The sequence below is a fragment of the Helobdella robusta genome (genome assembly GCF_000326865.2).
Source record: "Helobdella robusta unplaced genomic scaffold HELROscaffold_41, whole genome shotgun sequence".
In the NCBI taxonomy this organism is placed as follows: Eukaryota; Metazoa; Annelida; class Clitellata; order Rhynchobdellida; family Glossiphoniidae; genus Helobdella; species Helobdella robusta.
The window spans coordinates 1,247,632-1,267,887 of NW_008704941.1; the positions used below are offsets into that span (position 1 = coordinate 1,247,632).

General features: G+C 33.0%; 1 protein-coding gene across 1 annotated transcript; it reads left to right on the forward strand.

Moving 5' to 3' along the window:
- Positions 1-194: 194 nt before the first annotated feature.
- Positions 195-4,760, forward strand: HELRODRAFT_193049 (hypothetical protein; the record flags this gene model as incomplete). The annotated part of the gene is made up of 11 exons (XM_009025409.1): positions 195-521; positions 739-912; positions 1,248-1,319; positions 1,663-1,748; positions 1,982-2,039; positions 2,163-2,202; positions 2,502-2,542; positions 2,822-2,974; positions 3,199-3,438; positions 3,816-3,918; positions 4,165-4,760. 11 exons carry the CDS (start codon positions 195-197, stop codon positions 4,218-4,220), a joined length of 1,350 nt encoding a protein of 449 aa, XP_009023657.1. The 3' UTR covers positions 4,221-4,760.
- Positions 4,761-20,256: the final 15,496 nt, after the last annotated feature.

Consider the following 20,256-nt stretch of genomic DNA (forward strand, 5'->3'; position numbering starts at 1 on the left):
AACTTAAATTACTATTTAATCTTACTCGATGTTTGCAAGCTGTAAAAACAACAGCTGATATTGGTGGGAGAGTGTCGGTTATTGGAGTGAATCTGTTTTTTTACGTGGCTTAATTTTAATTATGGAGGCAGTGCATCAAAAAATTCAATAAATATTTATTTATTATTTGTTTAATTAATTCCATGAGTTTAAACATGCTTTTCAGACTTAATAAGTTATTATTACCTTGTTTGATGATTTCAAAGAAAGCCCATCAAAGGCAAAGCTGCTTGACTTGCATCTTCTTAATAATTCTCATCGTCGTCTTGCACGAATCATCTGCGGTCAGTGCTAATACGGAGCAAGTTAGGAGTAATGAAGAATTTAAAACGAACTCTGCTATTTTAGAAGTTAGACAGCAAAACAGCGTTGATGGCGCAGATAAAGAAGTTGTGGCCCTTCTGCTGAATGGACGTTACTTCAGTGGCCGGGGTGGTCGTGGTGGCAATATGCAAAAGCAAGCTGATGGGCAGCTCATTGAGGTGAGTTTCGTTTGATTATTTATTTGAAAAACCTTTTTTTTCAAATTATGCAGACAGGTTTTTTCCTTATAATTATGCGTTTTAAGTTGGTAGTAAAAAATAAAAAAGTTTTTTGTGAAAAGCTTTTTTAGTTTTTTCTAATTATCTTTTTCATTAAAAATAAATTTAAAAAATAACATGAATTTCGTTCAATTCTACCTTATCAAAAAAAAATTAGTTACCAGGAAATGAAAATTGTGGCAACAGAGATGAAGGTCTCATCAAGCAACATCATTCAGCTGGTTGGATTGCAGTCATTCACCTGGAATCACCATCATTACTCCCATCATCGTCGTCGTCGTCGTCGTCATCTTCAAATAATAACACAGAATGTTTCAGCTTCCTTGACAGAGTCAGTTAAATTTATTATATTCTGAAATTTTTACTTAATTTTATTTTACAGCGAGCTAGCTACTCAACTCAACTTCATTTTTATTTATTGATTATTCAGCTTTTGATAGTTAAGCAATTGATTGACAGATAAAATATTGATGATGATTGTTGATTGGTTAAATAGGTGATTGAATAACATCCTAACTGAAAAAATGATTTGAATGAGGATTGGTTTATGTAATTGTTTTTGAGTTTGCTTGATTAATTGATCACTTAATTAATTGATCCATTAATTAATTAATTAATTGATTATGTATGATTTAAATGATTTAATTTAATTTAATTACCTCCCAGTTGAAGAACATAATGCTTCTCGGTGCATCAGCTGTTATCTTACTATCTCTCAATCCTAAAATACTACAAGAGGTTATCAATTTTTACTTGCAATAAATTTTTTGTCTGTAACCACCCATGTTAATTCATTACTTTACACACTTTATACTCACTTGCATGCTTCTCTTCTTATTTCACCAGACTCTACAACATTATTAATTATTCCATACAACTAAACTAAACTTCGACGGTTTAGTTTTTATTTGGTAGAGTTCAATAAAGTTTTTATTATCACTTGTTTGTCATGTCACCAATGTTATTCATTAGTTAACGTAACAGTAATTTTAGTTTATCACCTTATCATATTATACCTCAAAAAACATTTTTAGTAATTTAATAAAAATTTAAAAAATTTTATTTTTCAATAAAAATGTAGTTAGACGTAGCACAGATTTTGAGCAGGCCAATGGTCTTAGTTGAAGATGCTGATAATATAACTGTACTTTTGAATGCACTGAGAAGGTAAGATGTCTGTTTATGTGCCGTGTTGTATTATTTCATTTTATAATTTTTATAATTGTAATATATATATATATATATATATATATAGATTTGAAGAAGTATCTTTTTTTCTGGTGATTTCACCAGACGAAAGCAGCGTCTTTGAGTTGCATCAAAGGGCGCTATATAAATTTTCTAATAATAATAATAGTAATAATAATGATAATAATAATAATAATATAAATATTTTTCAGCAAGTTGAGATTGAGAATGCGACTGTCGCATGGTTCTAACACTTTATACGATATGCAGGTTGGTAGCAATAATAATAATAATAATGATATTGATTATGATGATGATAACAATGGTAATGATAATGGTGATGCTTTTCAATGTGATATCGATAATGATGATTTACTTTCAATATTCGTGCAGACTTTCACAACGTGGTCAGTCTGTTGGCGGTCCAGGCCAGGTTTTTTGCATAATTTATTCATTTATTCATTAGTGATACTAGATACTGCCATAGTTTTTTATTGCTCAACTTTTAAATTCATTTTTACATTTTCACTGCATGTGATGATTGAAATTTACATTTTACTCATATTTTGAAAGCTGTATGCTGTGTATGTTAAGCATCTCTCTTTTTCTCTCTTTATCCTTCTTTCTTTCTCTCTCTCTCCCTTTCTTTCTCTCATTCTGTGTGTTGGTTTTTATTTTTCCATACTTTTATTTATTTTTATTTTTCCATCATTGAAATGTTTTCATCGAAAGGTAGTGGTGTGGTCTGCAAATCAGACAACAAGCTCAGCAAGGTTGCATGGTTCATTTCTTTTATTCAGTGAAATTGGTTTTGCTCATCATCGTCATCACCATTATCATCACCACCATCATCATCATCATCGTCATCATCATCACCATTATCTTCGCCCGCTTGTAGATGCACCGTCACCATAATCATCATTCTTTTACTTCATGATTAACGGAATTATCGTCATCATCATCATCATAATCGTCACCACACCATCATCATCGTCATTTCAATCACCACATCATCATCATCGTCGTCATCATCATCGTCGTCATAATGACAGGCCGATCCAGGTCAGTTCTGGAGCTACTTCTACTGGTCGCTTGCGGTCGTCATGCTGCTGCTGATGCTGAAGACGAGCTACAGGAACGATGCAGCAGCTACCACCACTACCACCAACACCGTGATGACAATGGGTGCTGATGATGATAATCAGGTGATCGTGTTGATGAGGGCGGTAATGGTAGTGATGGTGTGAGTGGAGGTAGTCAGATGATGATGATGATGATGATGATGATGATGATGATGACGATGATGATGATGAAGAGGAAGATGCTAATCTAATTTGACTTGGTTAATTTTAGTTGCATTTCAAATTCGCCGTATCTGAGAAATAAACACTCTCACGTTTCACATTTTATTATTTCCCGCCCTCCTCAGATGGTAAACACCATAACCAAGATGGCGTTGTCCTTACTAAAAACTAAGCGCTACAAAAATCCAACAAAGTCGTCCTACCTCACCGGAAGTCATTGCAACGATCCAGTTATTCGGTGTAGTATTGGTAGTAGTGGCTGCAGTAGTAGCAGTAGTTGTAGAGGCTGCGGTTGTGGTGGTGGTGGTGTTGACAATGGAGAAGAATTTTGCGCCATCTGTCTTGATGTGTTTTATCGTAGACAGGTGATTTTGAGGATGGATGAAGATGATGAGGATGGTGTGTTTTTTGACTGGTTGGCTAGTTTGATTGAAGTCGTTGACTAATTGGTTGAAGTGTTTCGTGGATTTATTGATTGATTGGTTGGTTGGTTGATTGATTGGTTGGTTAATTGATTGATTGATTGATTGATTGATTGATTGATTGATTGATTGATTGATTGATTGATTGATTGATTGATTGATTGATTGATTGATTGATTGATTGATTGATTGATTGATTGATTGATTGATTGATTTATGTATTTAGAAATCCATTGGTTGATTGATTGATCGTTCATTCATCAATCAGCCAACCAATCAATAAATCAATCAATCAACCAACCAATCAATCAAACAATCAGCTGATCAGGGTGCTACCATGCAGTCACGAGTTCCACAGCAAGTGCGTCGACAGGTGGCTCCTTATGCGACAAACATGCCCTCTCTGCAAAAATAACTTCATTGGTTGGTTGGTTGGTTGGTTGGTTGGTTGGTTGGTTGGTTGGTTGGTTGGTTGGTTGGATGGTTGGATGGTTGGTTGGTTGGTTGGATGGTTGGTTGGTTGATTGGTTAATTGGTTGGTTAGTCAATTGATTGATAAGTTCATCTGTTCATTCACTCATTCACTCAATCATTCATTCTTTCGTTTCTTGTCGATCCGTCTCTTTTTTCTTAACAATCATTAATTCACTCTCTCACTCGATTTTTTAGAATCTCAGCTGAATGAAGGAACCATCGAACGAATCCTCTTTTCACGATATTCATGAAAACGTCACGTGACCACAGCAACAACCACATCACCGCCAACAACATCAACACCAAACACAACAAAATCAATACCAAAAACAACAACAACAACATCAACAACATCATTATCAACAACAACGTCAACAACAACATTAATAACAATAACATCAACAACAACATATTCCAAACAACAACAGCACTATCAACAGATCACAACAAAAATACGCGTCAACACTCCGAAATCACAATCCATAATTTTATAATAATAACCAGTAGATTAGTTGCCGACATCATTTTTCATCATGATGAAATAAATGATCTACTCACTTCTCACTCACCAACATCATTATCGTTGTTATTATTACGAAATGTTGTTTTAATTGTTCTTCAGTGCTAATTATTTTTCTAATTTATTCACCAGTGGTTTTACCAGTAGGTATAATGGAATTCTCGACAAATTTGTTACTTTAGAGCTTTCAATTATAATTAATCATTAATTAATTATTAATAATAATTATTGTTCTTAGTATTTGATTGTAAATAAATGCTTCAACTTGTGATTCGAGTTGCTGGTTATTTTGCAAGTTTTTTCACTCCTTTTAACTCGAAGTTTCGCTCCACTTCAACATGTAATAAGACACATCGGAGTTAGCTGTAACTATGAAATTGGGACTGAACTTAATTAAAATTTAATTTAATGAAATTTTAATCTAAATTCAATTAATCAATCAATCAGTCGATCGATTAGTTTGTACTTAGGAAATAATTTAGTTGAGACCTTTACATAAATGTGCAAATTTTAAAAATTATTCTATATTTTATAGGTAACATGTGCAAGAGAACAAGATATGATACAATTAAATTTATAGAATGAGGTATTATACGCTGTGAGAATGACGAGCAAGTGATTGACGAACTGGATGAGATGTTAGTCTGCTGAAATATGAACGTATGATTTGTGACAATCGTGTTAATGTTGTGATGCAGCACAAAATCAGTAAAAACTTGTTCACGATGATGTTATCGCTGAAGTTGGTACTAGTTGTTTATGATCGCATGAAACATAGTTAGCATCGTTCTTGAACCAATTTGTTTACAAGCAGTTGATCGTGTTAATTAATTGATTCGTTTGAATTCCACCTGGTTAGGTCTGTTGGTTGAATGGGATGAAAAATTATTGAAATAAATTTTACAATTGAGATAGTGCAATTAAGAATACGAAATATTTAGATTCAGTTATGCTGAGTTGTTGTTTCTTTTTAAAAAGTATGCTACTACTTAAAAAAAATGATAAGTAAGCGAGCAATATTGATAACAATCACGTGTCTGAGTGTTTAAAACAACGGTGCACAATCAGGGTGGAACAGACGATAACAATATTTTTTTGAAAACAAAGTCACATGCATTCTGCTGGAGTTTGTTTAGAAATGTTAATGGGTCCTCATTGTTCACATTAAGCATTGAACCGCCACCAAATTGCAACATTACCGAGCCATTCATTCCATTTGAATACTTTTATTCTCCGCCTATGACGATGTTTCATCCCTATTTTTCCTCCATCATTTTATATTAATCATTTATTCATCCGGTCTATATATAAATAACTAAAATTGTACACATTTGAATGATGGAACATGAACTTGATATAGCATATAATGCTATAGTTGAAGTACGGCGACATGTGAAATGATTCCATTGTTGACGTCATCGATCGTCATCTTCACTTCCCCTCACTCTGCTTCCACTCAAACAAACAAGTGAAGGCATGAATTTGTATGAATTTGCTTCTTGTTTGTTTGCTTTTTGTTTATTTGAATGTATTTGCTTGAGCGATTGTTTGTATGCTGCTATCTGCGTATGTATCGGTATTTAGGTTCATCGCACATCCCTGATCGAATAACTGGAACACCAAACAAAAATTTTATTATATTATTTCTTATAGAGAAAGGATATTTAAAAAAAAATTGTTTGGAGGTTTGCCTCATGGATGGTTTGGAAACAATGGTTCAAAATGTAAATATTATCCTAATATACCATACAAATAATATAATCTCTGTCAGAGTTTATTTATATTTCAAGTGTCTGTGTGTGTTTAAATGTGTTTGTTGCCTTCCATCTACAATGTACGTATGATTTTATGTCTCCTGACGAAGATTGACTTGCACTTTGGTGCAGCATTTAAGCTACTTCGTCCTAATTGAAATGTAAACAGTGGTACTTGTACTGGAATTTCTAATGAGAACATCGCATTTGTACTCGCTCTTGAGCTTCAAAGTTTTCTACTCATTTGCATGTATTTTTCTCATTGTTTTAACGCATGAAACGTTATTGATTAATGGATGTTGAATATTACGCTACTTCATTTTTGAAACTCGTAAAAATTTTAAGCAAGCCATGTATAAATATATACCGCACTAAGTCTGAAATTGTTGAGTGACACAACAAAAATGTTGTTGCATAAATGTGTGTGTTTGTGTATATATGCCTTGTTTTGTTATGAACGTTTGTTTGTTTGTCTGTATGTTTGTATGTATGTTTGTGTGTGTGTGTGTGTATGTATTTATGTATGTTTGTATGTATGTATGAATGTATGCATGTATGCATGTATGTATAATTATGTATGTATGTATGTATGCATGTATGTATGTATGTATGAATGTATGCATGTATGTATGTATGTATGAATGTATGCATGTATGTATGGATTTATGTATGTTTGTTTGTGTATGCATCTAGAAACACGTACCTCTACATTCGTGTAGGTTCGTTTAAAAGGTGCCTCATCTAATTAGTTGAGATGGGATCCATTGTTTCACATTATTGGTTCTCTCATTGAATCCACTTTTATAAATGCTGGAAAGCTTTCCTTTCCATAAATATTATGAATACTCTTTGATTATGCTACTTGGTACGTGTGCGTATGTGTGTGTACGTGCGTGTATGTACGTGTGTGTGGGTGTGTGGGTGTGCATATGTACGTTTGTATGTGTGCGTGTATGTGCGTTTGTGTGTGTGTGTATTTTATTTTTTTCATTACACCATTCATGCTTCTGAATTTGGTCTTTATTGCCTAATACAGAGTTTGCCCGAGCATTCATTTGTTTGTGTTGTCTATTGTTTCTTAACATAACAACAATGAACGAACACGAGAGCAATGAACAAACATCATGAAAACAATGAACGAACACAAAAACAGTGAACGAACATTTTAATGTCGTAGAGATCCGAAGAGAGAAAGAGAGAGAGAGAGAGAGAGAGAGAGAGAAAGAGAGAGAGAGAGAGAAAGAGAGAGAGAGAGAGAGAGAGGAGCATAGATGTGTTCATTCGTATGCATTTAAATTGCACTGAGGCAATACTTGTAAGAAGGTCCAATCAATCTTTTCCTTGCTCTCTTCGAAACGAACTCCATTCCTCTCCAGCTAATGTGAAGACTTCACAGCGACCAAAATCTGATTCATTTTTTTTTACTTTCGCAAATTTTTTCCTTCAAAAACAACTATTTCGAATCCAACATCATATTTTTCAGACAGACATCATTCTTTTTTAGTATAAAAAACTTTGTGCACAATTTTTTAATGTTTATAATATAAAAATCAATAAAACCGAGAAACGCATTAAGTAATTTTCTTATTACATCCAAACAATTAGCCCCTTTGTTTCGAAATTTATTTTCAAAATCACGTTATCACCAATTATGGACATTTTAAAAATAATAACATCGAAACCATTTATAATTATTTATAATAAATTATAATATTTCAAAGAAAATAAAGGTTTTTAAATTTTTTTTTAATTTTCCTGGTGGCTGAATAATTTTGATTGGCAGTTGTTGTGCACCGACTTTCACAAATCCGTCAGTGCGCGCCGGAGAAGTTAAACGAATCGAAGGAGGGGTGGAGATGGAGGAGGATAAATTGATATTTTGATGGATAGTTTAAAAAATGTATGAATGAAAGAAGAAAAAAAAACAAGTAATAGAGAAAAAAGTGATTGAGAGAGAGTAAAGGAAATGGAAGGAAAAAATTATGAATGATTAAAAAAAATCAAGATGGTAGAATTGTGTGTGTGTGTGATGTGTGTGTGTGTGTGTGTGTGTGTGAGTACTTTTGTATTATGTTGTTATGTAGCAATCTTTTATAAAACAAATAACCATATTGTTTTTTTTTACAAGCGCACACTCTATCACACTCTAACCCTAACCCTAACACCTCACAAGCACCACACAAACACTACACAGACAGATATCTAGGTATCTAGGTATCTACCTAGTAAATAAAAACATTAAATACCAAATACTTCACACACTAAAAGAGAGTTAGACATAAATGAACATTTGAAATAATTAAAAATAAATTTCTGAACCTCTGTACGTAAAGGCAAATTCAAATGATGCAAATTTGGAAATAACGTGAATACTATACTTACATTACATTCCTATACAAACTCTATAGGTTTTAATCATTGTACATAATGCGAGTAATTGAATGTGATAATAAACACGCGCGCAAGCGTAAGTACACGCACACAATGAAATACAGATACACACAATATATCTACATTAGAGAAAAAAGAGAGATAAAATATAAAACAGAGAGAGAGAGAGAGAGAGAGAGAAAGGAATAACTGTGCGTATACTAAATTTTAATACTCGTTTATTCCATAATTTCATGAGACTTCATAAATTTGTATGGGGCAGTTTTTTGTATTGTGGATGATTTATGAAGCACACTTGCACATGAAATCCATCATATGCATATGTAGGTAGGGGAGCAAGCATATACCTAAGCATCGTAAGCAAGCAACCAGGCAGTATTGTTTCCAATTCGTAAACGCATGTAGCCATTCTTATTTTATTTTCTCCAAATTCTTTGGAGATTTTTTGAAGGATTTGAAGGGGAAAAAATTTCATGTTCTAAATTTTTGAGCATTTGTTTGTACTTGTGTGCGTGTGTGTTTTGTTTAGGCGTGGCTAAATTAGGTGGCATCGTTTTGGCATCCGTGTTTTCCATGTCATCCTCACACGTGTTTGTCAACGTGCACATTTTCCAGGAGTTGTTTTGAAAAAAAGTGTGTAGCATAGAGTTTTTGATGGAAGATATTACACTCATGTCTCGTGTTTCTGCATTTGTTTTGAATTATTTCACGGTCTGTAGCTGTCACTTAAGTATTTGTACGTTGAAACGAGAACTTATGAGCTATCATCAATTTATTTACATTAAAATATGAAGCAGAAGATAAAGAAGCACATAACTGAACTAACAACTCAAGACAATTTCATAAACACACACAAACACACATACTCACACACACACACACATGTGAAGAAAAACAATCTTACAGATAGATAGATAAATGTCCTAATGGTGTTAAACTGCACACAAACTAATGTTTACATCGCTGACAATATAACATTATAAATGAAAAATAACGAAATAATTAGAAACATTTCAAAAAATAATTTTTTTTCTCGGCAAGAAAAACACATTTTCCATCGGAAGATAAAAATAAAATGGTAAAAGTTCATTAATACATCAATCTACGTATACATAAAATTTTTTATTGAGTAAACATTTGCATACAAACATCTTATTAACGATGTTTGCACACAAACTCATGCATAAGGAAGCAAATTAATGAAAAGTACGACTGGACAGATAAAACGGATACACCCACACACACCACACACACCACACACGCATACACACACACACACACACACACACATACACACACACAAACACACACACCACATACACACATGCACACACAAACACATATTGAAATTGAACCAAAAACCAAACGACTCTTTCCACTTTTCAAGTTTGCACCATCATCAACTTTCATTAAATTTTTAGCCATTCAGTTTTTAAAGAAAGATTTTAAATTTTCAGTACAACTAGCTGGCTCAGTCCTTTCTTCCTGATTCATAATTGATCTACGAAAAATTACTCTAGAGAATGTTAATAAATAACAATCAAGCAACATTCGGTGCGGCTGAAAATTATTTCCAATATAAATTCACATTTTCAAAAATGTCGCACTTTACACTTTCCAACAATTCCTACTAAACTCTAAACTACATTTTTCCTAATTTATTTATGCACTTGTTAGTTTATAGTTCGCCTGTACTTTCAAAGGACGAACGTCCTTAAATTAGCATTTAGTGCATGGGCGCATCAATTTACACCGCTAATTTTGCTCTGAACGGAAAGCTTTTCTTCCTATTTTTCCGTGTGACGGAGTTTTGTTCTCGTTTTGTTCGTTTTGATTTCGTCGTCACGGTTGTAAATAAAATAAGGCAGCTGTATTGTTGTGCACTGATGGTAGAAAAAAACGTTCTTTGCGTTCCGCTCATTCGTTAATTAACGTGATGAATGTTTGCTGCTTTATTCAGTTGCTCGTTCAATTCATTCAATTACTTATTCAATTAGATTCTGGTACTAATTAATTAATTTCTGGTATTAATTTATTAATTTCTGGTATTAATATATTAAGTTTTAGTGTCAATGGTCCCGAAGAACAACGAGTTTCATCCAATCGATGTCAATTAAACTCCATATGATGATGGAACATATGAAATTTTGATTAATCATTCTCATGTGAGAGGGACGTGATAATAACTGGAGGCTGAATAAAACTTTGTGGACACGTTGTTGGATTTCAATTCATGGCGAATAAATGCAAATGCAGTAACAGCTCACGAAACGAAGTGAAAACATTTTGATTTCACTGAAATTATTTAAGCATACCCTTCTATGAACAAATTAGAAAAAATTCCTGCAAAATAAAACAAAGGAAAACAACCAAACCCAACACAACAACAACAGCACAAGAACACAAAAACACAACAACAACACAAAAACAACACAGCACAACACAAAAACAGCAGAACAACAACACAATAACAACAACACAACAACAACGCAACAACAACACAACAACAACAACAACACTACAACGCAACAACAACAGAATAAAACTGCACGATGTCGAACAATGAATTGAAAAAAATAACGAATCATTTTTTTAAAAACTAATGCATGTTTATTTACAGCAGAGATACAAAGAAATTAATGTACGCTCACATGTTTATAATCGCAGAAATCATTTGTATGAAATGTCTTCGTGTACACACATGAAATGGAAAGACAGATTAATCAAGATAATTTTAGGAATAAATACTCAGAAATAAATTTTAAATAAGAAAAATATTCTAATTTAAATGAGAAATTATTTGAAACATTTATCAAAAAGCTGATTTACACTGCAAAGAATTTTAAATACGCAAGCGAAATCGAATGAAGAGTTGAGAGACTTGAAATACCATCTATCAAATTTTGATGGAACAAGTCACTAACAATTCTACACAGAATTAGCCAATGATTATTAAATTGTTTGCAAGTAGAATGATGGCGCCAAATTATTTAATTTATTTATGAAGATTAATTATTTTGTTAAAAATAAATTAAACTGTTTGCAAGGATTACAAATATGAAACATTATCGTTTTGTAAATGAAATATTTTGATATTTTTCTTTAAATGAATGTTTAATTGAACAATTTGTTTTGTTTTACTTTGAAATTATAGTTTTCAAATGTACATATCTGATGGAGTCAAACAAAATTTAATCTGAACTGGGGCAATTAAATTGTTCTGAAAACAGTTTTTGTCAATTTGTTTGGCTGTTATTAACAAATTATAAAAGGTTTACCAAATTTTTTGAACGTTTTTTCGCGAGTCACATCTAGCGTGTGCTAGACCAATCACAGTAGACCAAATACAGTAGACCACCACGGTAGACCACCACGGTAAACCAATTACGATGACCATCCAGGGTAGACCATCCAGGGTAGACCAATCACGTAGACCAACCACAGTAGACCAACCATGTAGACCAACCACGTAAGATATTCATAGACAAAACCGTGCAATGCAACACCATGCAACGTAAGCACAGGCGGATCACCCTGCCTACTAAAAGTCCGAAAATGTCAACATACGCTACAAAATGTCTAAACGTCACACCATTCACCGATAAGTTTATTATTTCATGTTTTAATTGTTCTTGTGTGGTGTTAAAAGTAAGTTGTAAAGATTTTGAACAACGAAATTTTAAATCAGCTTGTTTTCCTTATGTTTTGACTTTGTTGCTCCTAATATAATATTAGCAATGGGTGACCATCTGTTTTTATAAATATATACAAATTTTTTTCAATTTTTTTAAAAAGTCGACTCAAGTATATTTTCAACGTGTATCATGACATGAATGAAATTGAAAACATTTGAAATAAATTTTATAATTATTCAAGGAAGGCATTAACATGATCACGGCGAAAGCTCTGCTGCATATCTTCCTGCATTTCTACGTGCAGAAAAACACATGTGCCAACACCTGCGATAATGGCTGCCCTTACACACATGGCCCACATATAGCGTGCAATCTTTTAGCATTCGAATTAACCGATTGAAACTTAAAATTTCATGCTATATATCAAGCAAAATTTTATTTTCACTATTTTTATTTCTACTGCAAGCCCTGTGGGAAGGAGTGGGTCGTTTGGCATGGACCTCCGAATTTAAAAGGCTTCCAAAAAAGGCTTTTAAATAAATAACTACATAATGTAATTGTTATATAACCTACGCTCAATATCTTTGAACCAAACAGAAACATGCTGCAAATGAACACATATTAATCCAACAAAAAGTTAACAAAGCATATTACATAGCTAAAGATGTTCAATTTCTCATAGTTGCTCTAGCAAATAATCATCACAAACCTAATTTTATTGTGGTAAACGCTTGAAAAATTAACGAATCGAGATTTACTCCAGTTCAAAGTTAATCAACACAAACACTTTGCAATGGACGAACCCAGATAAAAACAATTCACTTAAAGATAAACGTATTTTTCTCTCTTTCTCTCTCTCTCTCTTTCTATTTACTCTTTTTTTCTCTTTTTCTTTCTACACTTCAAATCTTCACAGCCATACATATAAATATTTACACAGTTTTAGGCAGACATATAAGTCCACACACTAATTACATTCATACGAACGCATTCATATGGACATCGTTGGAACGTTGCTGGTGACGACGATACTGTATGACATAAACATTTAATTAAAATTTTATTCTGGCACTTCTTTTATATAAATATTAATTTACAACCTACCCTGCATGCTTGCACCAACCACAAACTGGATGAGTAAAATGCCATCTTCGCTCACTCTCTCCTATCCTTTAAAATACGCCATTTTATTTTGCACTTTTTGTTCTTCATCCTGTATTTCTTTTTCCTTTTTAATTACTTTCTTTTACAACTTTTTATTTATTTTTTTTCTTTCAGTTTAATTTTCCATTTTTCCATTTTTAATCTCACGTTCTTATATTTTTCAGTTCTTTTAAATTTCCACATCTGAGCCTTCCCACAGCGCGGGACTGCCTTCCACGCGAGAAGATGCTGTTGTTCATCTTGGTAGTAGCTGAATTGTTGTTGTTGTTGAATTTTGTTGTCTATGTTAATGTTGTTGTCCATGTAGATGTTATTGTTGTGTTTGTTGTTTGTTATTCTTGTTTTTCATGTTGATGTGGTTGAATTGTTATTGTTGTGTTGCTTTAGTTAAGTTTTTCTTGTTCTGCGTCAGTTTCTACATTTTATTGTTGATCTGTTCTTCACGTGCTTACAATTTGTAGTTTACATATTTTCCAATGTTCTCTTTGTAGAATGATACGTTTTTTTACGGGTACTTATAACATGTCAGATGGTATTTATAATGTAAGAACTGATTGATATGTGAAATAAAGATAACATACGAAATGAATGAACTATAATGTGTGTGTATTAGGGTGGGTCACTTTTGTATGAAAAAAAGTCGACCAATCATATTCTAATAGCATTTTTTTATTGTAGTGCATCATAACAAATAGTTTTAGTGAAAAATCAAATAAAAAAAACGCATATCTTCAGCCCGCACATGCGCGGCAAACTTTTCCAAAAAAGTCCTATTTGTTATAGTCATAAGCTATTTATTGAAAGCTCGACAAAATGCCATTTTTAGAAGACAAATGATTTTGTAAGGACTCAGTAATATTAAAAGTCAAAACTTTAACAAAATTAACATAAGTTATCAAATAAATTGGTTTTTTTTATACAAGAAATCCTGCTTGCTGTCAAATTTTGGCATAATTTTTCTGGAAGCAAGTTTCACATGAATGATACCATCCCTTGATTTTTTGTCACATGCTGGCATCACAGCTTTTGTAACTATTTTAACACATCTTTCAACAGCTAGCCAATTTATAAGTTCAATGTAACATTTAACATCAAAATTCAGTTCAAGTATTTGAAAAACAGGTGGTTGTTTTACAGTAACAAGTAAACAAGACCCTTTAAATTTCTTCTAGCTTTTCTTCATTTGTTAACATCGCCAACAGCAAGTTTTTAGGATGAGCAAAAAACGCGTTCCGCTGAATAACAGAATCTTCAACTGCTTTTAAGGCATTTGGTAAATATCACGAGTTTTTAATTAATTTCCAAACATGCTGTGATCCGACCTTACATGATGGGTGTGTCCTTTTTTGGAACCACACGGGGGCATTTACTTTTACAACGTATTGAGCCAAATCGAATAAATTATTTGATGGTGCGGGTGTAGAAATGTAAAGACGGTTAGCTTTTGTTAATCAACGAGCTTGTGATGACTATTATGCCAAATCATCTGAGCATCTTCCAGTAATTATTGGTAATGTAATTTCATATAAATCTTTTTGGTCTGTCATCAGTTTTTAGTGTCAATAATTGACATGGTATTGGTTACAGCTTCCGTTTCACATTCATCCAGCAACATACCAATAGGACCATTGTATGAAGAGGGACCAGACGTTTTACCGTCGACGTGATCAAACTAATGCCTGAAAGGCAGTTCATTCAAATGAAGCATGCAAATAATCCATTTCAAGGGCCTCTAAAGTTTTTTTTAGTAAATGGAATCCGGTTCTTCAATGATAGATACGTATTCTTCAATAACTACTTGCCTGTACCTATTGATTCCGTTTGCGACTGTTTTCAGTGTTTTATCTTTTTGTTCATCAAATATAAAGCAGGTAGATTCAGGTGCATTTCACTTGGCGTGTTCTCTTTCTCACTCTTCGCAGTCACGATTTATCAGTCACGACAACCGACGAAAGTTTGTGTAAAACTGCTGAAGCAATTGCAACACCGCTTCTATCAGACACCCCATAACGGCCACATAATTGCGACAACAACGGTAAACTTTGTATGCACTTCTTTTTTTCCATAGTTTTTGAGGTAGAAGTTAAGGGCTTTTTTTTGATTTTGTGCAACTTTCCGGCAGATGAAATACTTGTATCTGAATTACCATTTATTGATGAAATTAACACTTTTCTAACATTTTAAATTGTGTTAATTGGCGGTTAATTGTTGATGCGTATTTCCGAGCTAACTTTTTCAAAAATTTTTAGTCCGATTGTGATCAATACCATCGATTTTCATGCTTTGTTTAACGTTAATTAAATATTTTAGAAAAAAACAACAATTAACGGAATTTTCAAAAAAAATTTCTAGATGCATTTCTCGCCAAAAACTGGTTTTTAGGATAAATGATATAATTTAAATGACAAAATTTGCTTGTTTTTGAACGAATACTAAGCAACGACCAAGATACCATAGCAACAAAGCGTTGTTTTTTTTTTAATGTGACGGCACGTTGTTTTTATATAAACGCTTTTTGAATGGCTGTATTTTCATTTTTCCATTTTTTCCATAAAACTTCATCGGCTTTGCGCGGGCTCTTCCACTCAAAATAATTCAATAATATTTTAGATGGTTCAATATGATGTCTTATTACAACATAATTTCGCTATTAGAATTCATTTACTAAAAAAAATTTTTTTTGACCCACCCTAGTGTGTATTCATAAAACGTCCTCATGACCGAGATGAATGACGAAGATAAGTTTGGTATTGAATTGCATTACGGTAGAAGCAAGAAGGCTAATAACAAAATAAATGATTCAATTAGTTTATCTTTTGTGTGGTTAAGTTTGTAATTAATTTTTTCTGTTTAAAGAACATTGAAATAATAAATAATATTTTTCGCTGGCAAATCAAACCTGACGAGAATTCCATTCATAAACTTGCTGACTTAAAATTTTTTTGGCTTGTTTATCGTTCACACATGTGTTATTTATTCATCCTCTTGTTCATTCATTCATTTGTTCGTTCGTTCGTTCGTTTGTTCGTTCGTTTGTTCGTTCGTTCGTTCGTTCATTCGATCATACAATTACTCAGCGAAGGAGCCAAAGCATGGGACCCTTACGAAGCATCCAACGCAACTATGCTAATAAGGTTGGACCATCTTATATAAAACACCCGTCTGTACATTCATAAATCTCTGCATACACACACACAAACATCCACACAAACATCCACACACACTTCCACACACACTTCCACACACAGATCCATACACACACATTTCCACACACACATCCACACACAGATCCATACACACATCCACACAAATCACACACGTACGCCAATACAGAAATTTGAATGTGTGCGGTAGGGTAGTTGAAAATTATATAACCCCAGTTATAAAACTACTCCAAACTAGGTGATGAAAGGAGCAACATGAAAGCAGAGAGTATCAAAACATGTAACTGTATCCGAATTGCAAAAAAAGAAAAGAACCAGAAAAATACAAGACACATGTTGATATGCATCATTCAATTAATGTTGTATATTAATGTACAATGGTAAAATAGCGGAGTGACTCTCCAACAAATGTTTTTATATGAGCATGAAGAGATTTATATACACCAAGTTTGCAAGCATGACATTCGTCTGTTTGGGTGGAAAGATTCGCAGACGAGGAAGTCAATCTTACATTCGGCGAACTTTATGAAATAACAAGTCCATGTGGTTTGTGGCTTGTGGCACATCTAATAAGTTCACGCTTCTTACTTTTTTCTCGCGTTCACTCATTAACTCTTTCTTTCTCCGTCTCTTCTCTCTCTCTCTCCTTCTTTCTCTCTCTCTGTTTTTTTCTCCCTTTCACATACGCACACAACATACATGCACACATACACATACTCAGGTGTGTGAAGTTGTCCCACAAACACATACACGCACGCACACATACACACGCTCACACACGCACGCACACAGACAAGACAGGCACGCACGTGTGCATCAGTATGGTCTCATTTTGTTGGATAATTTCCGTATGTTGTTTGTATGCGTCCCTAGGGTTTCCAACTTGGTCTGTTGTAAATCTAAAGTACATACATAACGCAGTGTAACGTGTTTGCTTGTGTGCATGTATGTTTATATGTATGTGTATATGTATGTATGTATGTATGTATGTATGTATGTATGTATGTATGTATGTATGTGTGTGTGCCTGTATGTGCGTGTATGCTAAACTATTTCCCATTCTAATATTTGTAAGCAGTTTTGCAAGGCACTGTTGCAAGATGGATGGGTCGATTAAAGAGAAATATTATATGACAAAGATTTTTTTTCAAATTTGTTGTGAATAACAAAACAAAAAAATTGGATGTGATCGTTTTGTGGTTGCTAGGCAAGTGCTGTGCTGCTCCCCCTCTTTATAAATTGTCTCAACTCCAACAATTCATTATAGTTCTCCGCATCAAACAATCCTAACACGTTTATATAGACCAGCGTCTGAGAGACAGAAAACAAATCGCATTGAAACTTATGACATCAACATGACATCAACGTGACATCAACATGACATAAACTTAACATCACAAAACTATTATCTGTAATATTACTATTACATGCCTGATATGATATTTTAAAATTAAACACCACCAACGTTAATATAACATGCGTTAAAGCCTAGATTCTAGCCACAAAGTAAAATATCACATCATAATATAAAATATTATTTTTTTACATTAAAAAACTAAGTAAATGAAAGCAAAGATGGTTAAAGTGTTTATAGTTCTGCATTTTTTGAGTCCAATAATTTTAAAATGTCTGAGTTTGGTATTTTTGCTTGGCGTGGAAGGAATGGGGTATGCTCTGTCCAGATGCGTGCGGTACACTGGTGTCAGGGAGTCAGGTGGTGAATTTATGGTCATCGTTCTGAATCTCTTTGCAAAAACAAAACAAAACAATTTTTTCTAGCAGGTAGCACAAGACAACAAAAAAAACAACAAAAAAAACGATTAAAATACTTCATTTCCAAAATTGCAAAAAGTTTAAACGTTGAAAATAATAATACTCAATGATTAACCAGTCAGACTGAAATGAACACGAAATCTATTCCAGCTACATCAAAAAAAACAATAAAATTAATATGAACAATAATAACAATAATAACAATAGAACCAACAATGATGGTGATAATAATAAAACTCTGACATAAAATATACCTTTGCTGACAAAAATAGCGCAATATTACACATTACTACATGACAATTTGATTGGACGATCGTCATCTCTGGCGTCACGGATGACGTCATTGCGTCAGAAAGATTGATGAAGAGCAAAATAATTTAACGTTATTGTGGCAGACGTCGACATTAGAACTTCCTGCAGTAAAATATTCGTCGTAGAAATATTAATTGTGGTGGCAGTAGCAGCATCAGCGGTAGCAGTAGTAGTAATAATAGTAGTAGTAGTAGTAATAGAAGTAGAAGTAGTAGTACTAGTAGTAGTACTAGTATTACTACTACTAGTAGTAGTAGTAGTAGTTGTTGTTGTTGTTGTTGTAAGGCAGTAACAATGAAGCCAATAACGAAAAGCAGAAAAGTTCGAGATGGAATACGCACACACACAAATCGACAATCAATGAACATCATGGCAAACATCAAACACCTCCATGACATATCAAATATAACCTGCGGCTAACATTATGTACGGAAAAATTATCCTCCACTGTTCATAAACATTCACGCATAAACCTACACACACTCTCTCTCTCTCTCTCTCTTTCTTAAACACACACACACATACACATACAAAATACAAACATATACGCATGAGCACATGAACACACACCCACACACACGCAGTTCCACACATACAAACATACAAATGCATATCAACCCCTACAAACAAAAAAAGCGTTGGAATCTAGGTCAGAAATTTTTACCAGGAGTCAGAATCAGAATCGCAATTTTTAAAGGGATCGGAGTCGGAATTGAGTCGGATATTTTTTTCAAACGATTTTGATACCCCCCAAAAAACACCATATACACACACATGGATACGGTGATACTATAAAAACATTATTTAAGTACTAAAACAACGTAATGCATCTAAAAATCTATAAACTCTTTAAACGTTAAAACTATTTTTGTAACAATTTGAAAAATAAAATTTGTACTGAAATTCAAAACAAAAAACAAAAACATTTTTGATAAATTTTCTCCTCATGAAAATAATATTTGCTGACACGTCCAAATGAAAAACCATTACTCGAGGAAATTGCGCGCCATAGAATTTGCTTTCTCATGCTGTTAAATCTATGGGGTTTTATTTGTATTTATTTAATGGTGTTTACTTTTTTCTGTAAAATGTTTAAAATTATGCCTATAAGTTTATTAATTGGTTTTGTTGGTGTGTTTTTGTCAAGCAATTTAATACTCTAATGTCATATTTTTGGTTCGTTTTGCCCGTACAAGATTATACTTCTTATTATCGCTATGTTATAAAATATTAAAAAAAAGATAATACAAACAAAATAAAATAATTTTATTGCTCTATGGTCGTTAAATCAACACATGCGTGAATATTTCTGTCGCTACATAGGCAGGCAACTGGAGGTTCATATTGTTAAATTTATGACCAACTTTCGTCTGAGCTTTCTCGGCTTCAAGGAAAGATTTTGAATCAATCTGAAGCAATAAAAAAATAAAACAAACAAACAAACAAGCAAAGAAACCAACAAAAAAAACAAACAAGCAAATAAACATATATATATATATATATATATATATATATATATATATATATATATATATATATATATATATATATATATATATATATATATATATATA